At 42.9% G+C, this 22,468-nt stretch overlaps 2 protein-coding genes and 1 non-coding gene across 3 annotated transcripts in view; 1 reads left to right on the forward strand and 2 right to left on the reverse strand.

Moving 5' to 3' along the window:
- Positions 1–6,982, reverse strand: part of LOC142571899 (uncharacterized) — a 44,598-nt gene extending 37,616 nt beyond the window's left edge. Inside the window, exon 1 of the mRNA XM_075680586.1 lies at positions 6,506–6,982. Coding sequence (XP_075536701.1) covers positions 6,506–6,538 — 33 coding nt within the window. The 5' untranslated portion in view covers positions 6,539–6,982. The remainder of the gene's footprint in view (positions 1–6,505) is intronic.
- Positions 6,983–7,996: 1,014 nt separating this feature from the next.
- LOC142573398 (U2 spliceosomal RNA) lies at positions 7,997–8,186 on the reverse strand. Its single transcript, XR_012826305.1, has one exon. It is a non-coding gene; the product is annotated as a U2 spliceosomal RNA (small nuclear RNA).
- Positions 8,187–13,004: 4,818 nt separating this feature from the next.
- Positions 13,005–22,468, forward strand: part of AsnRS (asparagine--tRNA ligase) — a 34,358-nt gene continuing 24,894 nt past the window's right edge. Inside the window, exons 1-7 of the mRNA XM_075680587.1 lie at positions 13,005–13,162; positions 16,644–16,729; positions 16,815–16,877; positions 17,692–17,874; positions 20,147–20,296; positions 21,536–21,622; positions 22,142–22,228. Of these exons, the coding sequence (XP_075536702.1) occupies positions 13,132–13,162; positions 16,644–16,729; positions 16,815–16,877; positions 17,692–17,874; positions 20,147–20,296; positions 21,536–21,622; positions 22,142–22,228 (687 nt within the window). The 5' untranslated portion in view covers positions 13,005–13,131. The remainder of the gene's footprint in view (positions 13,163–16,643; positions 16,730–16,814; positions 16,878–17,691; positions 17,875–20,146; positions 20,297–21,535; positions 21,623–22,141; positions 22,229–22,468) is intronic.

Genomic DNA, 22,468 nt, shown 5'->3' on the forward strand with positions numbered 1-22,468 from the left:
AAAAGGATGTCCAATGGGTCTTCCAGGGTTAGGCGCTCATCATGCAAGGGGTTGACTACACCCCAAAACTTTTTAACGTTAGTCGTTAACATTGATGGAAGTACGTTAGATAAAAGTAAGATTTAGCATCCTTCAGTGCTGTTAGGTACGTGTCAAATGTGGGCTTATAAGCAGTCCAGCATGTGGCAGTTGGTGAGTGTTTTGCAGAGTGATAGGCACTTAAGGCGCTTAAGATGGGTATTGTACCAAGGAAAATCAGAATTGTAGGTAATGATATGAGGTTTCCATCTCGCATCATTTCAGTTAGTTAACTTTTCAGTTAGCTCCTGAACTTTAGTGGTGAACGTGTCCCAATTGTCCTGAAGCGAACAATTTTCAAAATTCGGTAGAAAATTGTTGCAAAATGCAGTTAATTCGTTACTTATGGTGGTAAAGTTAGCATTTCTGTAAATATGTATAGTTTTTCTGATTTTATGTCATTTGGGGTTTAAAGCGTTATTTGAAAATGCAAGTAGGCAGTGATCACTTATACCAGGTAGGTGTGTAATCTCCGAGATTGTATCAGGGTGGGATGTCAAAACCAGGCCAAGGGTGCTTGTAGCATTAGAAGCTACACATGCAGGTTGTGTTACTAGTTGTGACAATGAAGAAACTGCGCACAAGTCTAAAAATCCTTAGCTTGTGATGAAAAGGGAGAGAGTGAAGAAGGTTGATCGTTCCAGGTTATGTTTGAAAGATTAAAATTGTCCAGAAGTAGGATGGGAGATGAAAGAAATCATGTGCGAACAAGGTTTATACTGTCATGTAGGTCATGGAAAAACGTAGGTTGTGCAGAGGGTGAGCGATAACACATGCCTATGATGAATTTTTTGTGACCAAGAGTTACGGAAACCCACACAGCCTCTAGATCTTCACTCACACAGACAACAGAAGATGGATTGTCATTTGAAATTGCCAAAAGGATGCCACCTCCTCTGGGTGCAGTTCGATCGCAGCGATAAACACGAAATTGCACAGCACCATGAAACACTTCTGTGTCAGTGACATGCGCAGGCAACCATGTTTCAGTAAGCGCAATGATTTTTCCAGAACATGCGTCAATTGCAGAAGATAAAGAATCATATTTGTTGGAGGTGCTTCTGACATTAGAATATAAAGCTGAAACTTCAGCAAATGATGAAAATGAACCACTGCCCCTCGCGCCTTCCTAGATCTGAGGACGTAGCGGAACAGGATATGCACGCACGACACTATCACTACGTTGCTTGAGTTTTGATCTGAATTGGCATTGTCATAGGCGGACAGTTTTCATTTTTTCGGGAGGGAGGGCGGGGGGGCCAACCAGCTTTCCGAACCCCTCCCCCGCCACACACACACATATATATATATATATATATTTTTTTTCTTGCATTTGAACAAACTTCGTGTGACCTCGAAGAATTGAGCGCTGAACTGACGGCGTTATATGAGTACATATAAGACCTCATAGTAGGAGACCGTTCATTTTCACAGCGCGAGTCCTCTCGTTGGTGTAATCTTCCTTTGTGTAATTGTCGCATACTTGGCTATCACTAATACTGCATCGAATTTCCGGCGAAACTGCAGCCTCTCTCTCTCTCTTGTTTGTTTGTTTGTGAGTCGGAGTATAAGTGCTGTTGCATATGACTGCTGTTGATTCTGATTCAGAGTGATTCTGACTTGGCCTCATTTCGGTTACTGAGTGAATTATACAGTGTTCCCCAATTATCATGCACCAAGAGTTAAAAAAAGAGCAGTTGCGTTACTTGAAGAAAACCTAGTGCATATTCTTTCCAGTGAAGTGGAATGGCCGCCAGTAATTATTTCGTTATAGAGAGTTCATTCAGTAATTGCAATTAAGTATCTAACTCAAGAAGTACTTTCCTAATTATCAAAGTGTCAATGAGGCATTTGAAGGCACAGCCAAAAGGACATCTAAAAGCGGTGTTTTCAGTGACGTACTAATTGCGTACAGTTTCCGACTGGCAAAGAAACCTCATGAAATATGAAAAATACCATGTGAGTGCACTCCCACTCGCATGATAAAGTAGTGCCCTCAATTGAGCTGATTGAAAGCAACTGCATTGCCTGTCACAAACCCGAAGAGACAGCACATCACCTTGATAATGGTACGGAAGGAGCACTGACAGCAGGTTTCATGGCTTAGCAGCTATTCCTTCCTGCCATTTCTATGTCAAACTTAATAGCCGTCTCTCAAGGCAGACTGATCACATTGATAACAAAAGCACGTTGATAATGTGGCCGGCCGAAGCACCGCTCTGACCACGCAGCATAAAATGTTAAAAGCAATGTAATAGGCATAGAATGTTTCGAAATCCCGGCTTTGCTCGCACCGCATCGAAAGAGTGCGCGCGAAGCTATATTTTGTGCCAGAAACTTGCTTCGGATCAAAGCCAGATTAAAGTGACCATTTTATTTTTCATGAAAGTGTATACTTACTGCAAAAACAGGTTCATGTGAAAAAATAAAAGCGAAATAAATAGACCGGGAAGTGACCAACGTGTAGAGAAAAGGTAAAACCAGTGCGTTCAAGAAAGTAAATATACCACTTCTAAATGAGCTGAATTGGCAATCAGGATATCTGCACAAGAAAAAAAAAAACATCAGATTTCAGTGTGCCCTTATTATCTATGAATTCGTAAGCTCCTTTGAACACCAGCTGCTACCTAAAGGACGTGTTTGAATAGGTCTCCTTTTGCCGCTACGAAGTACTGGGTTAGTTTTATCACATCTTCAGTGGCTTTCTCGATGACCGATGCTGAAGTTTTACAGCAGACATCCGTTATCCGTGCCTTGAACTAATCTGACATCCGTCTCGATCATGTAAGCACGATCTTTCACATAACCTCAAAGAAAGAAATCGAGTGGAGAGAGGTCAGGTGACCTGGGCCGGCAAATTTACAGGCCCGTGCCTTCCAATCTGTTGCACATGAAAAGTCGCATCCAGCCAGTTTCATGCTCGGCTGCTGCTGTGTGCAGGTGCCCCATCTTGCTGATACCACAGAAACGAGAGACGTGACAGCGGGACTTCGCTGGGAAACTCATCCACCACTCCTTCAAGGATTTCATTCACGTAACGCTGTCCAGTCAGTGTGTGATCGAAGAAGATGGGACCGATATAGCAGCGGCGTAAATTCCAAACCACACATTGAGTGACCGTTGGTGCTGGTGCCGATTGTGCTTTACCCAGTGTAGATTGGAGACCCTCAAATAGTGTGCATTATGCAAATTTACCTAGGCGTTTTTGAGAAAATTGGCTTCATCTGTGCACATGATGTTGCTCAAAAAGTCCGGTGACTCATCGGCTTTTCTGAGGACCCAATTCGAGAAATCTAGATGATTCTACAGGTCCCTATCTCATAAGTATTTGCTGGTTAAGGTGGTATGGGTGAAAGGCCGTCATTTAGAATCCTCCAAGCTGATGACTTGGAAATTGGTACCTGGGCGACTACGTCTCGTACACTAGCAGGAGGGTTTCAGGCCATAAGTGCTAGAACATTCGTGCATAGGCTAGGACTCAAAGATGGAGTCCTCCGCCGCTGTTTCTTGAAGCTGCCGGTTTGTCTCAGGTTTTCATGATTTCTGATGATAGTCGATGCGTTTGGTCTGCTGCCACGCTTCCATGACTGATATATATATATATATATGCGGCCTTCCTCTTGTTGCCATTTGCAGAACCCAAGACAAGGATCATGTTTACCTTCTGCTCATTAAAGAAACACATGGCTACTGGGATGAAGCAAAACACACCTTCAAATCTCTGCACTGACGCTGTCAGTTTGCTTTTGTGGTGATACATTTTGTGAAAAAAAAAACATCCATGCACTTTATCTATTCCAAAACAACAGCTATCACAGCTTGTTTCCAACTAACATCAAACGTGATGTGTTACTTCGGCCAGTGCACGGCAGATAAGGCACCAGCTAGATCACCATGTATTTCTTTATTTCCATTATTTTGTTCTGGATAACTCAAAGGTAGCCTGTTCGAGGGCACTGCTTTATGATCCGGGTGGGAGTGCAATCTGGTGGTATTCTCCATATTTTGCAGGGTTTACTTATCAGTCGGGAAAAAAATTTGTATGCAATTAGTATGTTGCTGAAAAGACCGCAGTTAGATGTCTTTTGGCTCTGCCTTCAAATGCCTCATTGACATTTTGATAATTAGGACAGTATGTCTCGAGTTACATAATTAATTAGAATTACCTAATTAAACCTCAGTAAAGAAAAAAATTACTGGCAGCTACTCCACTGTACTGTAAACAATATACATTAGATTTTCTTCGAGTAACGCATCGCTCTTTTCTTTAAATCTTGGTGCATGATAGTTAATTGGGACCCCCTGTACATATTTATGACCTTTGCATGCAAATAACGATGCTTCCATCCCTAATAAACGTTGCAAATTATTAGAAATGTTTTTTTTTTTCAGGAGTCATTAGCATTGCTTACTGGAAAGAGAAGCAATACTGAGACACACAACTTTTACGTGCATTTCACACACCATTGATAAAAGACTGCTGAAGGGGCCACTGAAGCCTATAGGTATTTCCCATGGTCAAAAAAGCATGCTAAGTAATTTGAAGCATGGTGAACATACAGAAACATATTCATTCTCAAGGCATAGGCTATCCATACCTTTAGAAATAATTTTTAATTGGCTACCTCCACCTCTTCCTAAAATATAATAAACTTTGTCCTGTGTGTATATTTAAACATATTGTTTGTGTGCATGCTTTCACAGTGGTTATTTAAAACAATGCTGAAGTGAGAAAATACGGATGAGGCAGCTGCCGCTAGTGCTTCTAATGCTCTTGTCCAAAGATTTGCAAAAATAAACCGAAAGTATGAATTAAAAGCTGTGCACGTCCGTGCCAACAATGATGCAGTAAGCTATTAGCCCCAGTAAATTTCAAATGAAAAGGTCGATGAAAGTCAAAAGAAACCTCAAATTATGTGAGTGACAAAGCTCTGGTAATGGGACTTAAGGTGTGTGGGGGTGAGGGGAGGGGGGCTTCAGCATCATCTGGGGGGGCACAGCCTCACCCCCCAGAAAACTCTGGAGGCGGCTCGAAGCCCCCTCATAGTCGGCGCCTATGGGCATTGTACACGTATGATTTTCCATTCAGGATTAACTTATTATATCGCAATTTGAAAGGTTCAGAAGAGGCTTGGCTCTTACTGAATGCGATCAGTTTTCTTCGCGCAATTCGTGTAACAAAGGAAAACTCTTCACTTAGATTGATGTTCTTATGCTTGAATTGGCTGCGCAGAGACAGTAGTTTTCCTTGGTTTTGAAGTTTGCGAACTTCACAACGACAGGACGTGATTTATTATGCGACAGATGGCTGGATTAGGAGCAAATACAATGCCACAGTAGCTTTCGCGTGTTGCTACGCTACAATTCTTTATTTCGAAGAACCGAAAAATGCCTTGCTTGATTTTACTAACTTCTTGATCTAACAAAATAATTTGAGCATGGTCATCGCTTTGTTAAATCGAGTTTCAACTGTAAAATGCTAATGTATAGTAGACTGAACAGCTTTGACCGCAACACAGTACACAACCATACTTTTGTAGGCATCTGCTCTTGCAGACTGGTACAAACAAATTTGGAAAGAGTCTTAGTGCTGAGTCTATATTTAAGGATGTCTTTGGTCTACGAAGTTAACAAAATTTACTTGTTCTCTCTATGTGTACACATGTGTACACATATGTGTAACAATTCCATTGTTTGCCAACTAATCGTTTCACCCCATTTATTGAAAACAGCTCCTAGAACTGTGACAAACTAATATGTTCATTACTGATATGATACGAAGTTTTTCACCACACAGAAGAAGTTAATCCTCATGTGATTTGTACACACATTAAAACTCAGCTTCATTTTTCCGGAATATACTTAAATTTCTTGCGATAAAAATATTGCAAAAATGTTAGTTTTCTTATTTTGTTTTCTCTCTCTTTCAAAATATCCTTTACAAATTCTGATTCGAGTTACTTCAATTGTGCCCGCTGAAGATAATATAGCAATTATCATGGCCGTATATGCAAAAGCACTACTCGTATGTGTAGTGGGATGTTCATGGAAGTGTAGTTTACAGTATATGCGTAAACGCTATAAAAAAAGCTTTCAATGTGCGCACACTAAACTCGCCATACAGTTATCAATGTACCGCGCTATATTAAAGATCACGCCAAGAAAAAAGAAAATGGCCTATCTTCTCTGATTAGACACGTAATGTTTTGCTCACAGTATATAAAAAAACATTTATTGGTGCTAAGAACCTGTTCACCTCGAACAACCTCACGAACAAGCAAGCTTATACAGAACTGCACCAAGAACATCAACCGTTGAAGGGCACACAATATCGACATTTGAAGCATGCCAACCTGTACCGGATGCATACGCCCTGATGCACATTTGAATCTACAACTACGCATACCACAAACATTTTGGCACTTACCTTGCTATCAGAGCCATTGCGAGTGGAAAGCATTTTTCACGACAGAGGGGTGGGAGGGAAGCAGTCTGTTTTGGACAAAAGCCAGTAACGCCGCCTTTTCATTTATGAAGCGGGTCCCGGTGGAGTCCGAAAATTCTTTAGAGCCATTCTTCGGATCCAGTGGCCCCGATTTTTGGCAATTTGAAGAAGCCCCGGAGCACAACAGGCGACGAAAATCGAAGCAAGCCAGCCCTACCACTGCACTTTATACAGTCCGTCCTCAGGTAATGTGGGAAGCCTAAATAGACATGAATAAGCATTCTTCGGCGCCATCTTCGACTGAAGGACAATATTTATGACGCCGTTACAGCACTCACTTACACACAAGGTAAACTGAGTTTTTGCAAAGGTCACAACTGTTGCAAGGAACGGCGATGCCTTTGGTTTCGTTACATCGTCGCAGCAACGGGAACGGGCGGCGAGCATCATAAACAGTAGCACATGGTTGCCAGCACAGTCACAGGCTGTTCGCAGGCGCCAGCAGCGGAACCGAAAATCACGAGTCTCTGGAAAATGGTACGTGTACTAGCTCTTTAGCCTGCCCTGCGAGCGTAAAATGTTAGCAGGAAGCAGGTATCGCGCTGACACAAGCCAACGGCGTCGTTATAAAGTTCATCAATGCGCCGTGTGCATAGAAACGCATTGATAGGTCTGCGTCTCATGCGCACTGGTTATGAATTGTTTATAGTTTACTATTGTCTGTCGTGGGCTTCTGTTATGAGTGGAACTGCTCGTTTGACATTTTAAAGGTGTGATGAGGTGACGCTAGCATTTTTTTTTAATTTCATGGCTTCATATAGCGCACAATAGGAATTTAAACAAGTTTTGATAGACACAACTTCCAAGAAGTAAAACGAGACGTTGTCACTAAACATATTCAAGCCGGTAGCACTGAAGTTAATTGTTAAAAAGAAAAGATGCATGCTCGTGAATAACTCGATTAGCACTTCAAAGCTTGCTTCACTGCCTACGTATAATTATGCAGGAGAAGCCCACGTTCAGGTCAACGGCAATTTCTCTTTAATATATCTATTTATGTACGCACGCTTTGTTCTTGTTTTCAATATACATATTTCAGCCAGTAGCGCTGAATTGTAATAAAATTTGAACTATATTCATGATACACGGTTATCGTAACTAGGTTAATTAACACTTAATTGAAAGATATAATTGCTTCAATTGATGCAGCCTATTCGATTTGTCGTCCCGGACTGTCTAGGAATGCACGAGACGCCGCATACACAGCGCTAATTGGCTGAAAGCACCGCCTCGAGCATTCTGAGACTGCCTGGGACGAATAATCGAAGATCCCCACTGTCTAGATAAGCAATATATATGTGCACGTGCAGAAGAAGCCCACATCATGTGCAGAGCTTCAGCTAGGAAGGTAGTAATTTTACAGCGAAGCTGTTTGTGGCTAGGGTTCCGTGCATTTTTGTTCGGCGTGTGCAAAATCCGTGGGCCGATCCAGGAGATAGTGAAATATAACGGGCCGACCCGCGGCGGAAGTGAAGCAGGCGCGCGCTTTATCCGCCAAATTACAAAAATGAGTTTAGTAGCCTAGGGGTCCAAATAGGACCTGTCAGATATTAAGCTGATAAGAACAGATACTAGACCAAAGTGTACTAGACTATGGTTGAGTGGAACGAGCGGCTGCGGCGCCGCATGCTTTGCAGTGAGGCGCGCAACGACGAAGAGGGTATACCAAGTTGACGTTTCCGAATTCCCCGAGTTTTCCAGGTTTTCCCTGAGTGCCTTTGTAAGATTCCCTGAGTGACCCACAACTAATTGTTTTATGTCAAGTCGGGCTGACACCATGTCACCCAATGCTGTCACTCGATATCTAGCAAGCATGTTAAAAAATAAAGAAACGGCTTAGTCCACTTTGAATACTAAGGATCGAGTAGTGTTTACTTTATTCTAAAAGAAAACAGAAGTGAGGGGTAGTAAAATACACAGCAAATAAAATATATTCGAAAAAAATGGTAAAACCCATTGCAATCGAGTCAAACACTCTGAAATGCGAATAAAAAGGAGATGCATACCGAAGAAAATATTTTTCGAATATGAGCTATTTCTATCAAGTGAGAGCAAGCTCATTAATTGGTATGAAGCCGGAACTTTGCGACAAGCGAGATTCTCGCGCAATAGCTGGTAAATCAAACTCAACTGTCCTGACATATATACTCTCAGCCCGCGCACAACGCCTCAGCTGTTGCGTTTAATTCATTGCTTTAAAGATTTTATTTTGGTTTGAATGAGGAACACCTGCATCTCGGCGTCGATCAGCCAACACTTCTCTTTTTTTTTTTTTTTGAGTACAAGCTTCTTCAAAGAAGCGGCGGCACGCTTCCTTTCCCATTATTCATTCCTCAATGCATATATGTCCAGTGTTCTCGCCCTGCTTCCGCCGCGCGTTCGCCCCACAGACCGTTTGAAGTGTCCTCTTGGTCAGTTGTACAGTCAATGTCCGATTTTCCAGGCTCTCTATAGGCCACGAAAGCGTCCCAAAGATAGGGCAGTTCGAAAAAATGAATGCATGTCTTTCACTGTCCTTAAGGGCTGAAATCGCCACAGGCACATCCGAAAAACTTCTGAAACTTCCTGCCAGTGCACTTATTAGGCATATCTGTGCTCGTACTGTGACAGGAGATGGCGGGCGCACGTAGGTGTGTATAATTAAGGAGTACATACAGTGTCCGATGCATAATTGACCCTTCCCACGCTTGTTATGCTACACTGCAATACTTTCATGTGTGCTTCACAGCGTAACAGTGCTGTATTAATGCGAAGCTGACTTTCGAAAAGCGGCATTATGCAACGCATCGTGCTTTCCAAGCTTCGAAACCAATTGCGAGGACCACTTGGAATGAATTTAGAATGACACCAGTTTAGGGATATATGCGCCATCAAAGTCGCCGTAAGAGAGGCACTGTTGTTCCGCTTACTTTTTAAACAAACGCTCTTTTGTGCATTGAAGCACAAAAGTATCTGGAAAACCCATGTATTTCGTCCCACACTTTGTTGAGATAATGCCTCGAAATTGTCTCCATGCCGGAGGCCAATTTCAGGTGCATACGGCTTGCAAACTCACCGGTTACGATTTCTTTTAAATTGCAATATGTGCCGTAAAGTGATTAATTATTCGTGACTTGTTAATAAGTGCAATGAGCGTTTCTATTTCCCTGCTATTAGTGTCCACCTCTTCGAATAGTAAAGATCGATTAAGCAGTGCAAGAATGCTGTTTGCCACAGGCGATCTTTTTTTTAAATTCCAGGAACCTTAAAAATTATCCCCCGGCATAAAGTACAGGTCGTGCACGCTCGACAATAATGTTTTGCGTGATATAAGCGAGCTTGCTAAAATGAGAGAATTATCGTGCAGTCACAATGCACGTGCCCCGGCACCGAGAGCGGCGCTGCTGCGCCGGCGTTGAGAGCGCCGCATGCGGGGCAAAATTCAACTAGCGGGTGGTACGCCTCTCCCATCTCTCGTTCGCACCGCCTTGATTGCCCCTTGCACTGCGCGTGTTTGGGTACGTTTCGTACCGCGCGCGGTGTGTGCCTACGTGTGTGTGCGTGGACGTTTTATTCTAAGGGCGATGTACAGTCTGTTTCACATTTAGCGGAAAACTCGGAACGCATTGTATCCCGATGCGGCGAGCGCTTGAGTCAGGCGGCGGCAGTAGCTCGCGCAGGTGCTCGAGGGGCGGGATCTCGAACGGCGTCGTCTGCTACGGCGGCGCGCGCTGGCCGCATTGTCGGGAAGCGTTCTACTGTCAGTTGCAATGCGCCGATCTCATTGTTACTGCGTGAAATGAGCCGGTATTTTTTACTAAGCGTTGTGCGACGCCCACTGATACGCTTCGAAGGTAAGTTCATCGCTGAAACGTGCAGGGCAGTCATAGACGACGTACCGATTCCATACATTCTTGACGGCCCGTTCCTGGAAGGCGACTATATATTCTAAAACGCGATAGGTCGCCGATCCACACTGCTCGTGTTGTGCAAGAACTGCTGGAAGAGCGCGCAGTCACTCTCTTGGAGTGGCCGCCTCAATCCCCGGGCGCCAACATCATTTGTCTGCATGGGGATCGTTGAAAGTATCGCTGGCGCACCATCCCCTCTATCAATCGCCCGAGGATAGGCTTCGATCCACCATCGTCAGCGACTGAGACGTGCTGCGAATGGACGCATTCCTGATCAAGTCATTCTACACCTCACTGCCTTCCAGGATGAGCGCTGTCATCGCTGCCGCTGGGGACATATGACGAAATACGAACTGAAGTTCGGAGCGTGACGTGTCCAATTCCCCGCCGGCGGGCAAGGTCTGTCCGGTGTAGTAAATGATTGTCGAGAAAAATCACTTCCAGCTCATTGTCTTAACCTAAATCATTCCTTTAATCGTATCCGTTTGTTTCATCGTGTTCGACCCCCATAGTTATCATTGTTGAGTGTTGTTTTCCTTTCGAGTCAAATAAAGACTGATCACGTTGCGCGTCTTGTCGCTGCATGCTTATTACGGTAGCACACACAGTGAAGAAATATACATGCACGCGCTCAGTACCCCGGCCTTTCGAAAGAATTATTTTTATGGCTGCAATGCGGCGAAAGGGCAGCGTCTGCTCAGCCATGTAAGTGACGCTGAGCAGGTAATTGGAAACGACATCGTATGTGCCGCCGGAAAAAATTGTCAGCACATACGATGCGTCACATACATACGGCACATACGAGCTAAAGTCATTTTTGCAGTTTCTCACAATATGTTTGCTACAAATCCGTGTTGTCTCTGATGGCGACAACGGACTTCCATCGACACTGCAGAAATAAACAAAATACATCGCTGCATAGCACAAGTGCGACATGCGCACACAACTTTAACTAGTACGTCCCCTACAATATGGAATAGATGCAGCAAGGTAGACAGCGTGACCATTTTTTAACAGTGCTCAAGAGACGGAAGTTGAAAGTATTAGTAATCATTCCTGCTTCAGCAATGTCGGCGCGACCAACACGCGGGCGTGTATCGTCCAGTAACTCGATCGATCGGTGCTGTGGTGGTGCGGGAATGAACTCCGGTCATGTTCAATGCACCGAGCACATATTCAATTTCTCGGCACGCGTGAACTTCGGCCACTGCTAGCGCATACAACATAAGTGGTTTCCATTCTTGGGCAGCGCACGCACAAACGAAACACGAGAAAGAATTGACAGGACAAGCGCTCGTCGAACAACTGAAAGTTTTTATATCAATAAAAGGATTATGGACCGAGTAATTATTAAATTCCTGTGGGTTACATATAAAAACCGTCATACACTCAGGAGTGATCAATGAACGAGCTCGCTTCGTTTGCCAGTTGTTTACTTCGCTTGGCGCACCGCAGTAATCCATGTCTGTCGTCTGCTTCTCCGTACCGTTTTCTTGTGAATCGGCAGAATTTCACTGGTGGCATCAACCCTTTCGTGTTTACATTGCTGTCGTGATAGTTAACAACACAATAATAATTTCCGGTGATCCGAAGAGGCGCCGTCGCAAACAAGAGACGTTTCGCGCGCAGCGCGAGCAGAACGCGGGCGCGACCGTGAAGCGGCGGCGGAAACCTACACCCGTTGGAGATGAAATCGTTCCGCCAGGGGAGAAACGAGCGCTGGCGTCTAGGATGAAACTTGGCATGCGGTCGTCCATGAACGAAAACCTTCTTCGTCATATTACCCGCAGTGGTGGAGTTGTGGCTTTGGCGGGTTGAATTCGCGACGGCTACGTTTCGATGGGGGCTAAATGCAAAAACGCCCGAGTACCGTGCATTGGGCGTACGTTAAAGGTCCTCATATGGTCGAAATTAATCCGAAGTCCCCGACAACGGCGTGCCTCAAAACCACGTCCTGTTGACACGTAAAACCCACGATTAAAATTCGTCCTTCGCCATGAATAGATTCAGAGGAAAATAATCATCACGAGTCACAAAATATGGCCTTCAATCAGGTCCGCTGTTACAACGTTCTTCCCTAATTTCAAAAATGACGCGCCATGCATAGTTATCATAACTTGTATTGAACAGAAATCTGTGGCGTCGTCTCGCAATGCAAGCAAACATTCTTTTGTTTTTGTTGTTAGCAGTGGCCACTAGACGAACAACGGTATGCTAAGGTACCTATACAAAGAAGAAAAGACGTTATAAAGTTACTTGTTTTATCTAGGAACCTCACGACATAGAGCTTCCTCCATGATGGCTTTCAGAATTAGGCAGCGTGCCCCACCCAATCTCGGAGGCCATGTTCAGTTCCTGATGCAATAAATAAGTTTGCAGCATGTTACGCTTATTTCACTTTTTAAACACGTTTAGTAATTTTGGAACGCAGTGACGCACTTTAACACTTGTTAGTGGAATTTCGCTGATTACTGCAGACTTATGTCATCTTCATGACGACTTCACTCAACTAGTTGCATCATCTGTCTCGCTGGCGCCAGCTGGCGCTACGGTCAGAGAAACGAGCCCAAATCTGGTATTTCGTCCTCACTTGAGGGACGATTTCCTTTTGGTCGAATCCGTTTTTCTGTAATTAGAGACAACCTGCTGACGCACAACATGAGTGGAAGTAACCAACAGACAGAGGAGAGTGAGTTCCAGAGCTTCTCGTACTGTAGTAGTACATTTGTATTACTATGTGCTGTCATGGCAAACCGTCGGCATCGTGCGCTGCCAACTCGTGTACAACTCGATGTTCATTTTCACAGAACAGAAAGTACCCTTAAGACAGATCAGATTTGCTTCAATCATAAAGAGATTTATTTCAGCAACACAGCTCTGAATGACCTTATGTCTGACTTGGACCGTTGTTGTGTAGTTCGTTGGATCGAGGGCTGGCACTTTCGGAAGGAGTGTTATCGCATGGCCTTACGGCATGTGCGATTGGTTGTGCGCGAAAATTTGTAGCCGGGCAATATGCATGTAACATCAGTCATATTTTCGTTCTGCTACGATCCGACATAGCTGCTTCAACTGTTCTTGCACTTTAAGTGCATTACAGCGCAAAAGCTGTAATGCACACACACACACACACACACACACACACACACACACACACACACACACATATATATATATATATATATATATATACAGTTTATTAAAGGGGGGTATGAGGGCATGTGTACAACCATCAACTGCTTCACTTTCATATGTAGAGACAACTGATTTGATAAGCACATACAACCAAAGTTAACTGTAGTGCATACACAAAACGTTGCTTGCTTGTAAACATTTGTGTCTAGCCATGACATTTATGCAAAATTTTACTCAATAGACCCACTTCTTTGTGATCGAAATTGAAAGGATGCTGTCATGCATATGCATGTGAGAAAGCATGTTATATGTCTGCCACATGGATACCTCTGAGCATGCTAGAGCCATTGCAGGTTGAGCTCAGCTTCTTTTTCAGCCATGCTTCAATCCTGCTGTAGTAACTCATGTTTTTGTTTATCGTGTATGATAAAAAGTTCAATGCAGGTAAACTTCAATGACAATCATAACCTCATTTGTGCATGATACCTGTTGAATTCAAATGTTTATTTGCTTCAATAATTGTACTGCACTAATCCAAACACAGCCAAACTGTGTAGATCAACTACATGCCAGTAAAAGGTTTGTCATAAATAATGCGTAATATACTAGCAAATAATGAAGCATGAATAGCAGCAGAGGTATTTGCTAAGTGCAGAACAAGTAAAAAGAACAAATGAAAGCTGGAAAATAAATGAATTTGAGAAACGAACACGAGCACAGACACATGAAAGTGCCTGAGGAATACTGAGACGCCAATCGGAAAGGATTGTGTGAGGCAGACTGGTTTCAGGAATATAAATCTACCAGACTTGCGAGATTAAGCCCTTGGCATGCTTGTCTGTGTCTTAGCCCTTAAAATTGTCCAGTACAACCCACATTAGGGCCTTGCTCTTTGAGGTGCTGATGCACAAAGCTGAAACTATGGATCTTCTTCTGGCCATGTCCATGATGGCCAACATCAAGCTGTTGTACTTGAGCCACGTCATTGAAACAAGAGAGCATGTAGAAAAGTACTTGGACAGGATTAAGAATCAAATTCACATGAATCATTTGAAATAAATGCACACCTACCAACTGTCCTGAATTCTTCGTAATGTTTACATATTTGGGCTCATTTTATAATTTTATTAATCTTGCATCAAGCTTTACGAAAAATGAATTATCTTCTGAAAGGTGTTGAATGATGGGGTTGGGAGAACATTGCAAAAAAAGCGGGAGGGGGGGGAGGTGGGGGGGGAGGCACACGCAAAAAGGAAATTGTGATGGTAATTGTGCTGCCCTCTTGTGGCAATGCAAGACACCATATGGAGGGCACTAGGCTTTGAAAAAGTTAAGAAAATTTCCTGAAGCAGGCGAAGTTGACCACAGCAAAGTTTGCTGAAGAAGTCACTGTGATCGAAAAACTAGGCGCTGCTTGTCAGTCTCTGCTTTTCCAAGTTTGCTGCTGCTTGTGTGCCTCACCTGAAAGTAAACCATCATTATTAAAGGTGCAAATGTATCCTATAAAAGGTGTGTGCTCAGTGAAAACTTCAAAAATTTGCGTTGGCACTATGAACCTACAAGAATGTGGTCGACTTGTTCATTTGTTTTTGTTTGTTCTTTAAACTTCTTTCGGGCAGCTAACCACCAGAAAATTTCTTCGTGACGTCCATTTAAAGGAATACAGAATAAATCAACAATTCAACAAAATTGTGAAAGCACCACAATTGCATTCCTAAGACACGATTGCTCTTGTACATAGTCATTATTTGGGTGATTTTTGAGTGGATGGCTTTATTTGTGACACTCTGTGAGTGGCCACCGGGCCACACACAATGCGCTCCTGACAACAAGCCGGCGGATCTGATGTCACATCTACCTTCAGCAGCGACAGGGCGAACTGACATGCTTCGAGCTGTTGTGTTTTCTCCGCGTTGCGCCGTGCACAATGCTAAGTTCTAGTGAGAGTAATGACATGAGCGGAGATTGTGACTCTGACTTCGATGAGCGGCCTAGTGAATGACCGCCAACAACTGGAACGAACGGCATTCCAGTGGCACTCCATTAGAGGTAGCAACTGGTACTGGAGGCAGGGGGGGTCAGGTGAGGGAGGAGGGGTGTTGCGCTCCGGTGGCTGCTAGGGTGCCTCGATGTCCTCCTTGCCCGCTGCTCCGTACAGAGTGGAGACAACCGCGACGTCTACTACGGCGTGGGCCACGCGAATCGCGGACACCGTAGCAGACACCTTTGGTGGACATCGTAGGGACGTGTTGCCGGCGCTCGTGTGTCTTGTGTGTGGTTTGGCACTACTTTACTGGCCTTCCCCCAGCTCCGCTGATCTCTGGTGTTTGCGATAGCAGAGCCACGCATATTCTCCTTCTCTTTTCAAATGCTCCTTTGCACTCCCTTGAGAAAACAGTCAGCACAGCGTCAGGCTTGAGGCGCTGCCTTTTCAATGACACCTCGAGGCATTGCTATCGCTCGTAATTGGCAGGAAGCAGTGAGGCAGGTAACTGTGACGCAATATCCGGTTCTGCCCCGCAGCCCTCAGAGGACGCCACTAGGTGCGGCAATTTGAGAAATATTCATTAAAATAATTACTTTTCGCTCATTTCTGTTCAGAAAGATTGTTGTTTTGGTCACTCTCAGTGCAAAAGCTGTCATTGAAACCAGAAATATTGGTGACAAATTTTTTATTCAGTATCCCTTTAAAAAGAAATGGCTACTAAACAGTTGGCTACAAATTACTACAAAAAGGTAAAATTTGTTAGTGGTCAAATTTCACAATCAAATCCGTGTTTCTTTCTGGCTAATTGTGTTTCTTCAGTGCATTGCTACATCAATATTTCATACAAACTGGCCCTCTTGAAGTCCCATTGAACAGCCACATCTAGCGCTGTGTACAGTGAAGTTGTCTGGTTTGCTGCTTGCTCAAAAAATTTGGCTTGCTCCTGCTCCTTAATTTTTGATGGTGCTACTTATACTAGCAGTAATTTGGGTACACATTAGTTTTATAAACCACACTGAGCTAATGTGCATTTGCCTTGACCTTGCAGAAGATCCACTTTATATATCTGAAGTGAACGGCGATGATGAATCGGGAGATGGCAGTGAGCTGAAGCCAGTCAAGAGTTTACTACAGGTTTGTGTCGTTGTTCCCTGTAATAAACTGAAGGTACAGTTGGTTGGCATTGGTCAAACGCCTGATCAAAGTATTCTTTACGTAGGCGATGAGGATAGCTGCCGAAGAACCATTCCCTCTATTCTATGGTGATGGCAAAAATGGAGAGGTAAGCATGGTTTCCAGACTTGTATTTGATAAAAACATTTTGTAATCTTGATTAAATATACAGGGCAAGTGCAAATGATTTCCTCTATTTCACTCATTCCTAGGCTAGTGGAATTGAATGTATACCAATGTTTAGCATAAGCCATTAAGAAAAAAAATCGCCATCGTTGAGGTCATGTGACCATTGAGCCCAAAGGAGCGGTAACACCATTGTTAGCCAAACCCCCTCCATATAAACAGTTGCTTATTTGCAGTTTCAATAGATTTCAGTATGAAAATTTGTATGTGCACTATCCTGTTGCAAAATCTTCAAACAGGTGTGAATCATGTTGAGGAAGAGAACTTGTACTATTGTTTCTTCAGCAGAAATGTTGGGAGGGGACAATAAACTCCCTCTCACAGCATGACATACGTGACATTAGCTCTCAGGTAATCCTTTACATGTTCCAAAAATGCAGTGATTAGTGTTGCCACACGTACAGACATGAAAGCTGCTGAGTGTATAAATAAAATGTAGGTTTCATTATTATGGTTTAATTTGCCCATTGTTGCTTGCAGGTACTGCTTGAGGGAGGGAGAGTAGCTCACCTCCTCACACCATGGCTTTGCAACATTTCATCTGCTATACCAGCTACTATTGAACCCTTTCTCAAAATTCTTACGTTGGAACACTTCCTGGAAAGCACTTTACAACATCTAATGTGTAACCAAAATTTCTGACAGGGCCTTGTGAGGGGGCACCATAATTTGTATCTGTTGCATGTGGAAACTAGCGAAAATTGTGCTCACTTGATTCTGCCATATTTTTTTTTCAGAAGTGGACCCTAGTGTCTCAGTCGCAGTTTAAGAAGGTACGGAAGATCTGGGTACGGGAGCAGTTTAAGAATACTGAGCGAGTGCAGAAAGAAGCAGAAGATGATGCGCGGCGTGAGAAGAACATTGAAGAAGCGAAGAAGGTGAAGATACAGCTTGATCCATCTTTACCAGATGCAGTCAAGGTAAGTAATAGTTTACCTTGTTTAAGCATATTTTTCTTTGTTATGTCACAGTTTTGTGTGGCCAACATTCTGTTTCGAGCTCAAGAATGCTTTGGATATATGTACTGTTGCAGTTAAGTATTCTGCAGCTGAGAAGTCGCTGTACATGGTTATCACAGGCAACAAGCAGAGAAGTATGGATACGACTCGATCTCTGGTTTTGGATGCAATGTATTTATGGCACCAGTGAGCGAAGAATACTATGCATTTTTCTAACACCAGCCATAAGAGTTGACAGATGGCTTCAGCGGGCCCTTTCATCTGTCAAACAGATCATAAGCCTCATAAGAATACACTAGTGATCTGGAGGAGCTGTAGAGAAAGTAGCCTAATGCATAATTCAAGCAGTCCTGAACCGAACACTACAGGATAACTATGAAACAAACTGAAAGTTGTCAACAGGCAGGTTATGGGAGGCAATTACTAGACTTGTAGCAATCGCACACCCCAAAAAATTACAGTAACAAGTTCATCTCAGCAGAATAGAGGAATTCATCCAGCATGATTCCCTTTCTGCTCCTATAATGAACATTTTCAAATAGTTACGGTAGTACAGATTGAGGCATGTGCTATGGCTTTGCAGTTCATTTCTAAGCTCTATTTGTTGCAGTCATCATGCCATATTTTGGGGCTTTGAGATACGGTTATATGATTTTCTTGATACATTCATTTCTAGGATGGAAAAATGCAGTTCTTGAATGCTCTTCGACATTGATTGACATAGGGTAGCACTACTTGTCCCTTTGCATGTGCAGGGTTTTGTGCCTCATTGGCTCAGGCATTTTGTTGCTGAGTGCGAGGCTACAGGCGTTACATAACATGCCCTGCTGCCCCAATCCCCACTGCCCCCTCCTGGATATTGCCCTTTATCCACCCATGTTATACAGACTCTGCAATTTCTTCAACTCTTTCTTTATGTGGAATTTGCCTGCACTATTCGTATAAGTTATTACAGTTCCCGGCGTAAAATGGTTTTCGCTTCATTATTGCAATAAACTGTGCCTTTTATCTTTTTAAGCATATCTCAATGGAGATAAAGTAAATCATAAAAATCACCGACGAGTACGATACTTCCTAATGTGAAATTTTAGTGCAGCTGTATACATGTCTTCATTTTGCGATATGTTGAGGCATCGCTCCAATCACTGCACCGACTGGCAGAGCCACGATGCCCTGCACTATATGTAGACTGCCCACACAGCTGCCACTTCCCGGACACTGCAGCTTATGCAACTGTAATGTTTACTGGGAAACGCTTGCAGTGAATGCTATGTGGAAAGATGAGCTTTCTGGTTTTTTTTTTCCCCATACAACCAGTGCCACAGATCTACGGACATGAGTGCCATCTGATGGTGCTTCAAGGTGGCTTCCTCCACTTTCCTCCTCGCACTACCTTCACTCTCGCCATACTTCATCCCCCGCTACGCTCAGTGTTCACTCTTTCATCCTTGGCTGTGCTCGTTCACTCATTTACACCGCCGAGGCACACCAATGCTCGACGCAGGAACATCCGCGCCCTAATAAAAAGTATATTACTTCTTTGGGTAACTGTAAGTGCATGCTGAAGACAAATATTAAGTCAAGCTAAAGGTATAGAGTCTACTTTATTGTAAGTCTCTATGCGCTGTTAAAGTGAATAGAGCCTCTGTAATTGATGTAGGCACAGTTCAGGATTTATGAAATTGCTATGCCATCTCCCATGACACAAGACATCTCGTTTATAATCAGTAAATTGTAGTCAGCCATTGATAATGAAAAAAATATATATTGTCGCATTTCAACAACGGGAAAATGCAATTTGGTCCATTGAAAGAATTCATTGGGGCAGTACCTTTTATCCTATTTTACAGAAGTGTGGGAAAATCTCTGTGTGGAACTCTGGCTCAAAGCAGGCAGTAGTTCCTGGCAAATCATGACAATCATTCGTTGAGGGCGATTTGGATTGAGGAAGGACTGAAAGATGAGTGAAAAACCTATATGTGACTTAATAGTTTGCAATGTTTTCTACGACAGAGTCATCACTCAGCACAAAGCAAATATTATGATGCTTGTATAGAGTACCTAATCTAAGAATATACTACATTGATGCAGTGTATTCTTTTAGCGTGCATTAAGGAGTGTTGCACAAGTTTCATTTTGTCAATATTATGTCTACTGGGTAGCTAACAGCAAAGTTAGTTATTCTCGGAACATAAATCAATGACTTCCTTGGTTACTGATGTGTCTTACCCAGATCAAGATCCGTGAAGCAAAAGGCCATCGGGGCAAACGTGTACATCTGTTTGGCTGGGTCCATCACCTACGAAGGCAGGGCCGCTCACTCATGTTCATCCTTCTGCGGGATGGCACGGGTTTTCTCCAATGCATTCTCACGGATCAGTTGGTATGTCACCCCTATGTGTGCTGCAAACTGCTGTGTAGAGATCTCAGAACAGTGATTTATTAGTGTTAAAAAGAAACAAATAAGTTTACTCTAAAGTGTAATTCACTTATACCACACCAAACAGTATGTTACTTATACTGTTACATCAGCATTATAAACATGTTGCATTAACTTGTAAGAAACGAGATCCATGTAATGATGCAAGCATCCTAGCAGGTAGGGCATAATGAGTAAATAATTTGTTTGGAGAAGCTGTCTTTTTCTGAAGATGGAAGGGGGAAAAGGATTAAGTAAAGTGGTAAACTAGTGAAATTCTAAGCAATACCAGTGGTGGTAATACTGCGCCAATTGCACTCATGTATACGACTGTAAATAGCGAGTGAAAGAGTGACTGAAAGACTATGGGGGCTGCTGCTGGTGTAGCACGTCAAGAACGTGCTAGGCCAGGAGGCATGAGTCTACCAGGAAGGCCAGGCTGGGGCCTTAGCTCCTTTGGAAATAATGTTATTTCTCTCTCTCTCCTCATGAGGCAATGTTTATGCTAGATTATTATCATCATCACCATTATTATTATTATTGTTGTTGTTGTTATTATTATTATTATTATTATTATTATTATTATTATTATTATTATTATTATTATTATTATTATTATTATTATTATTATTATTAATGCACCCACCCAAATCTGGGTGGGCTTTGCTTTCTGAAAAGATACCGTATAGACTTGTGTAAGAGCTGCACTATTTATTTATTTATTTATTTCGTAGTTTTGACAAGGTGCTGCTTTTACACATGACCAAACCTTTTGGTCAAAATGGTGCTGGTGCAGCCGCCGACTGCTGCACATCCCGAATCCCCGAATGTACCATTCATTGCATCAGAGCTCAACGCTCAGCTCTCGCCATCTAGTGGGGGTACCTAGAAGTGCGCAGCGCGTGCTGCATCTGGGCACCGAACGCGATTGCTTCTCCGATGGAATTTTTTTTTTTTTTTTCCAATTTTTTGGCTGCTAAGTTGAGGGTGCAGCCCTTACATGAATCCATACGGTATCTAAATTAAACAACAGGGAGAGTTTTGAAATCCTAAATCACCATGCTGAAATGTGAGCATAAGGCACGAAATGTGTTCATTATTGAAATTGTCAGGCAATTCACAAGCTGTTATATGACTACTTTGCTTTATTTTTCAAGTTAGGCATATCATTGGGAGCTACAGATTCGTATATCTCTCTTCCAGTGTCACACGTACGAGGCCCTTGTATTGACTACTGAGTCGTCCGTCCACCTTTATGGAGAGCTTCGTCCTGTGCTTGAAGGCAAAACAGTGAGTTTCTAATGACATTACATGCCACCTTTGCCCAACACTTGGCTTGGAAGCAGAGATATATTTATGATTGGGCTAACAGTGGGAGCATTGTGGCCTTTAGTGTCAGACAGACATGGTAAATCAATGTGTTCTGTTGTAGCTCAATACAAATTGTTGCTTGAGTTTTAAATAACTTAAGAAACGGCTTTATTTTTATATTTTTGATTGATCTACCATTACATGAATGGCGAGAGAGGTGAGCTCAGATTTAATAATGATAATCTTTTGTTACATATTTTCACATCACTGGTACATATCCAGGCTGCACAAGCAATATTGCTTGTGTGCAAAGCTGGGAAGTCAGCAGATAGTACAAATACAAGTAGACAATAGGTTAATAATACAAAAAAATACATTGATTACATGTAGCTGTTCATCCATGTTAGAATTCTGTAGATGCACATAGACAGTATTTGAAATAAATGTTGCTTGTCATTCTGTCATTTTGCTCACTGACCATGTGGCTTTTGCTTGCAGGCACCTGGTGGCCATGAGCTTCATGTCGATTATTGGGAACTTGTTGGAGATGCTCCGGCTGGAGGCCTCGACAATGTCCTCAACGAGGTATTTGTCTGTCTGTAGTAAGAGTTATGGTAGATTAGCGCAGATTAATGAGGGACACAAGGAACAAAGTGGACAAGGACAGGCGCAAAGTGTGATTAGTGCTTGTCCCTGTCCACTTTGTTCTTTGTGTCCATTATTAATTTGCACTAATCTAGCATAATTATAAAGCAAGCCCAACTAGCCTAACAGTCAGTCCTCCTGAAGTATATATGCAATAAGAGTGATGCACTTAGACAGTAT

Source organism: Dermacentor variabilis, chromosome 2 (assembly GCF_050947875.1).
Source record: "Dermacentor variabilis isolate Ectoservices chromosome 2, ASM5094787v1, whole genome shotgun sequence".
In the NCBI taxonomy this organism is placed as follows: Eukaryota; Metazoa; Arthropoda; class Arachnida; order Ixodida; family Ixodidae; genus Dermacentor; species Dermacentor variabilis.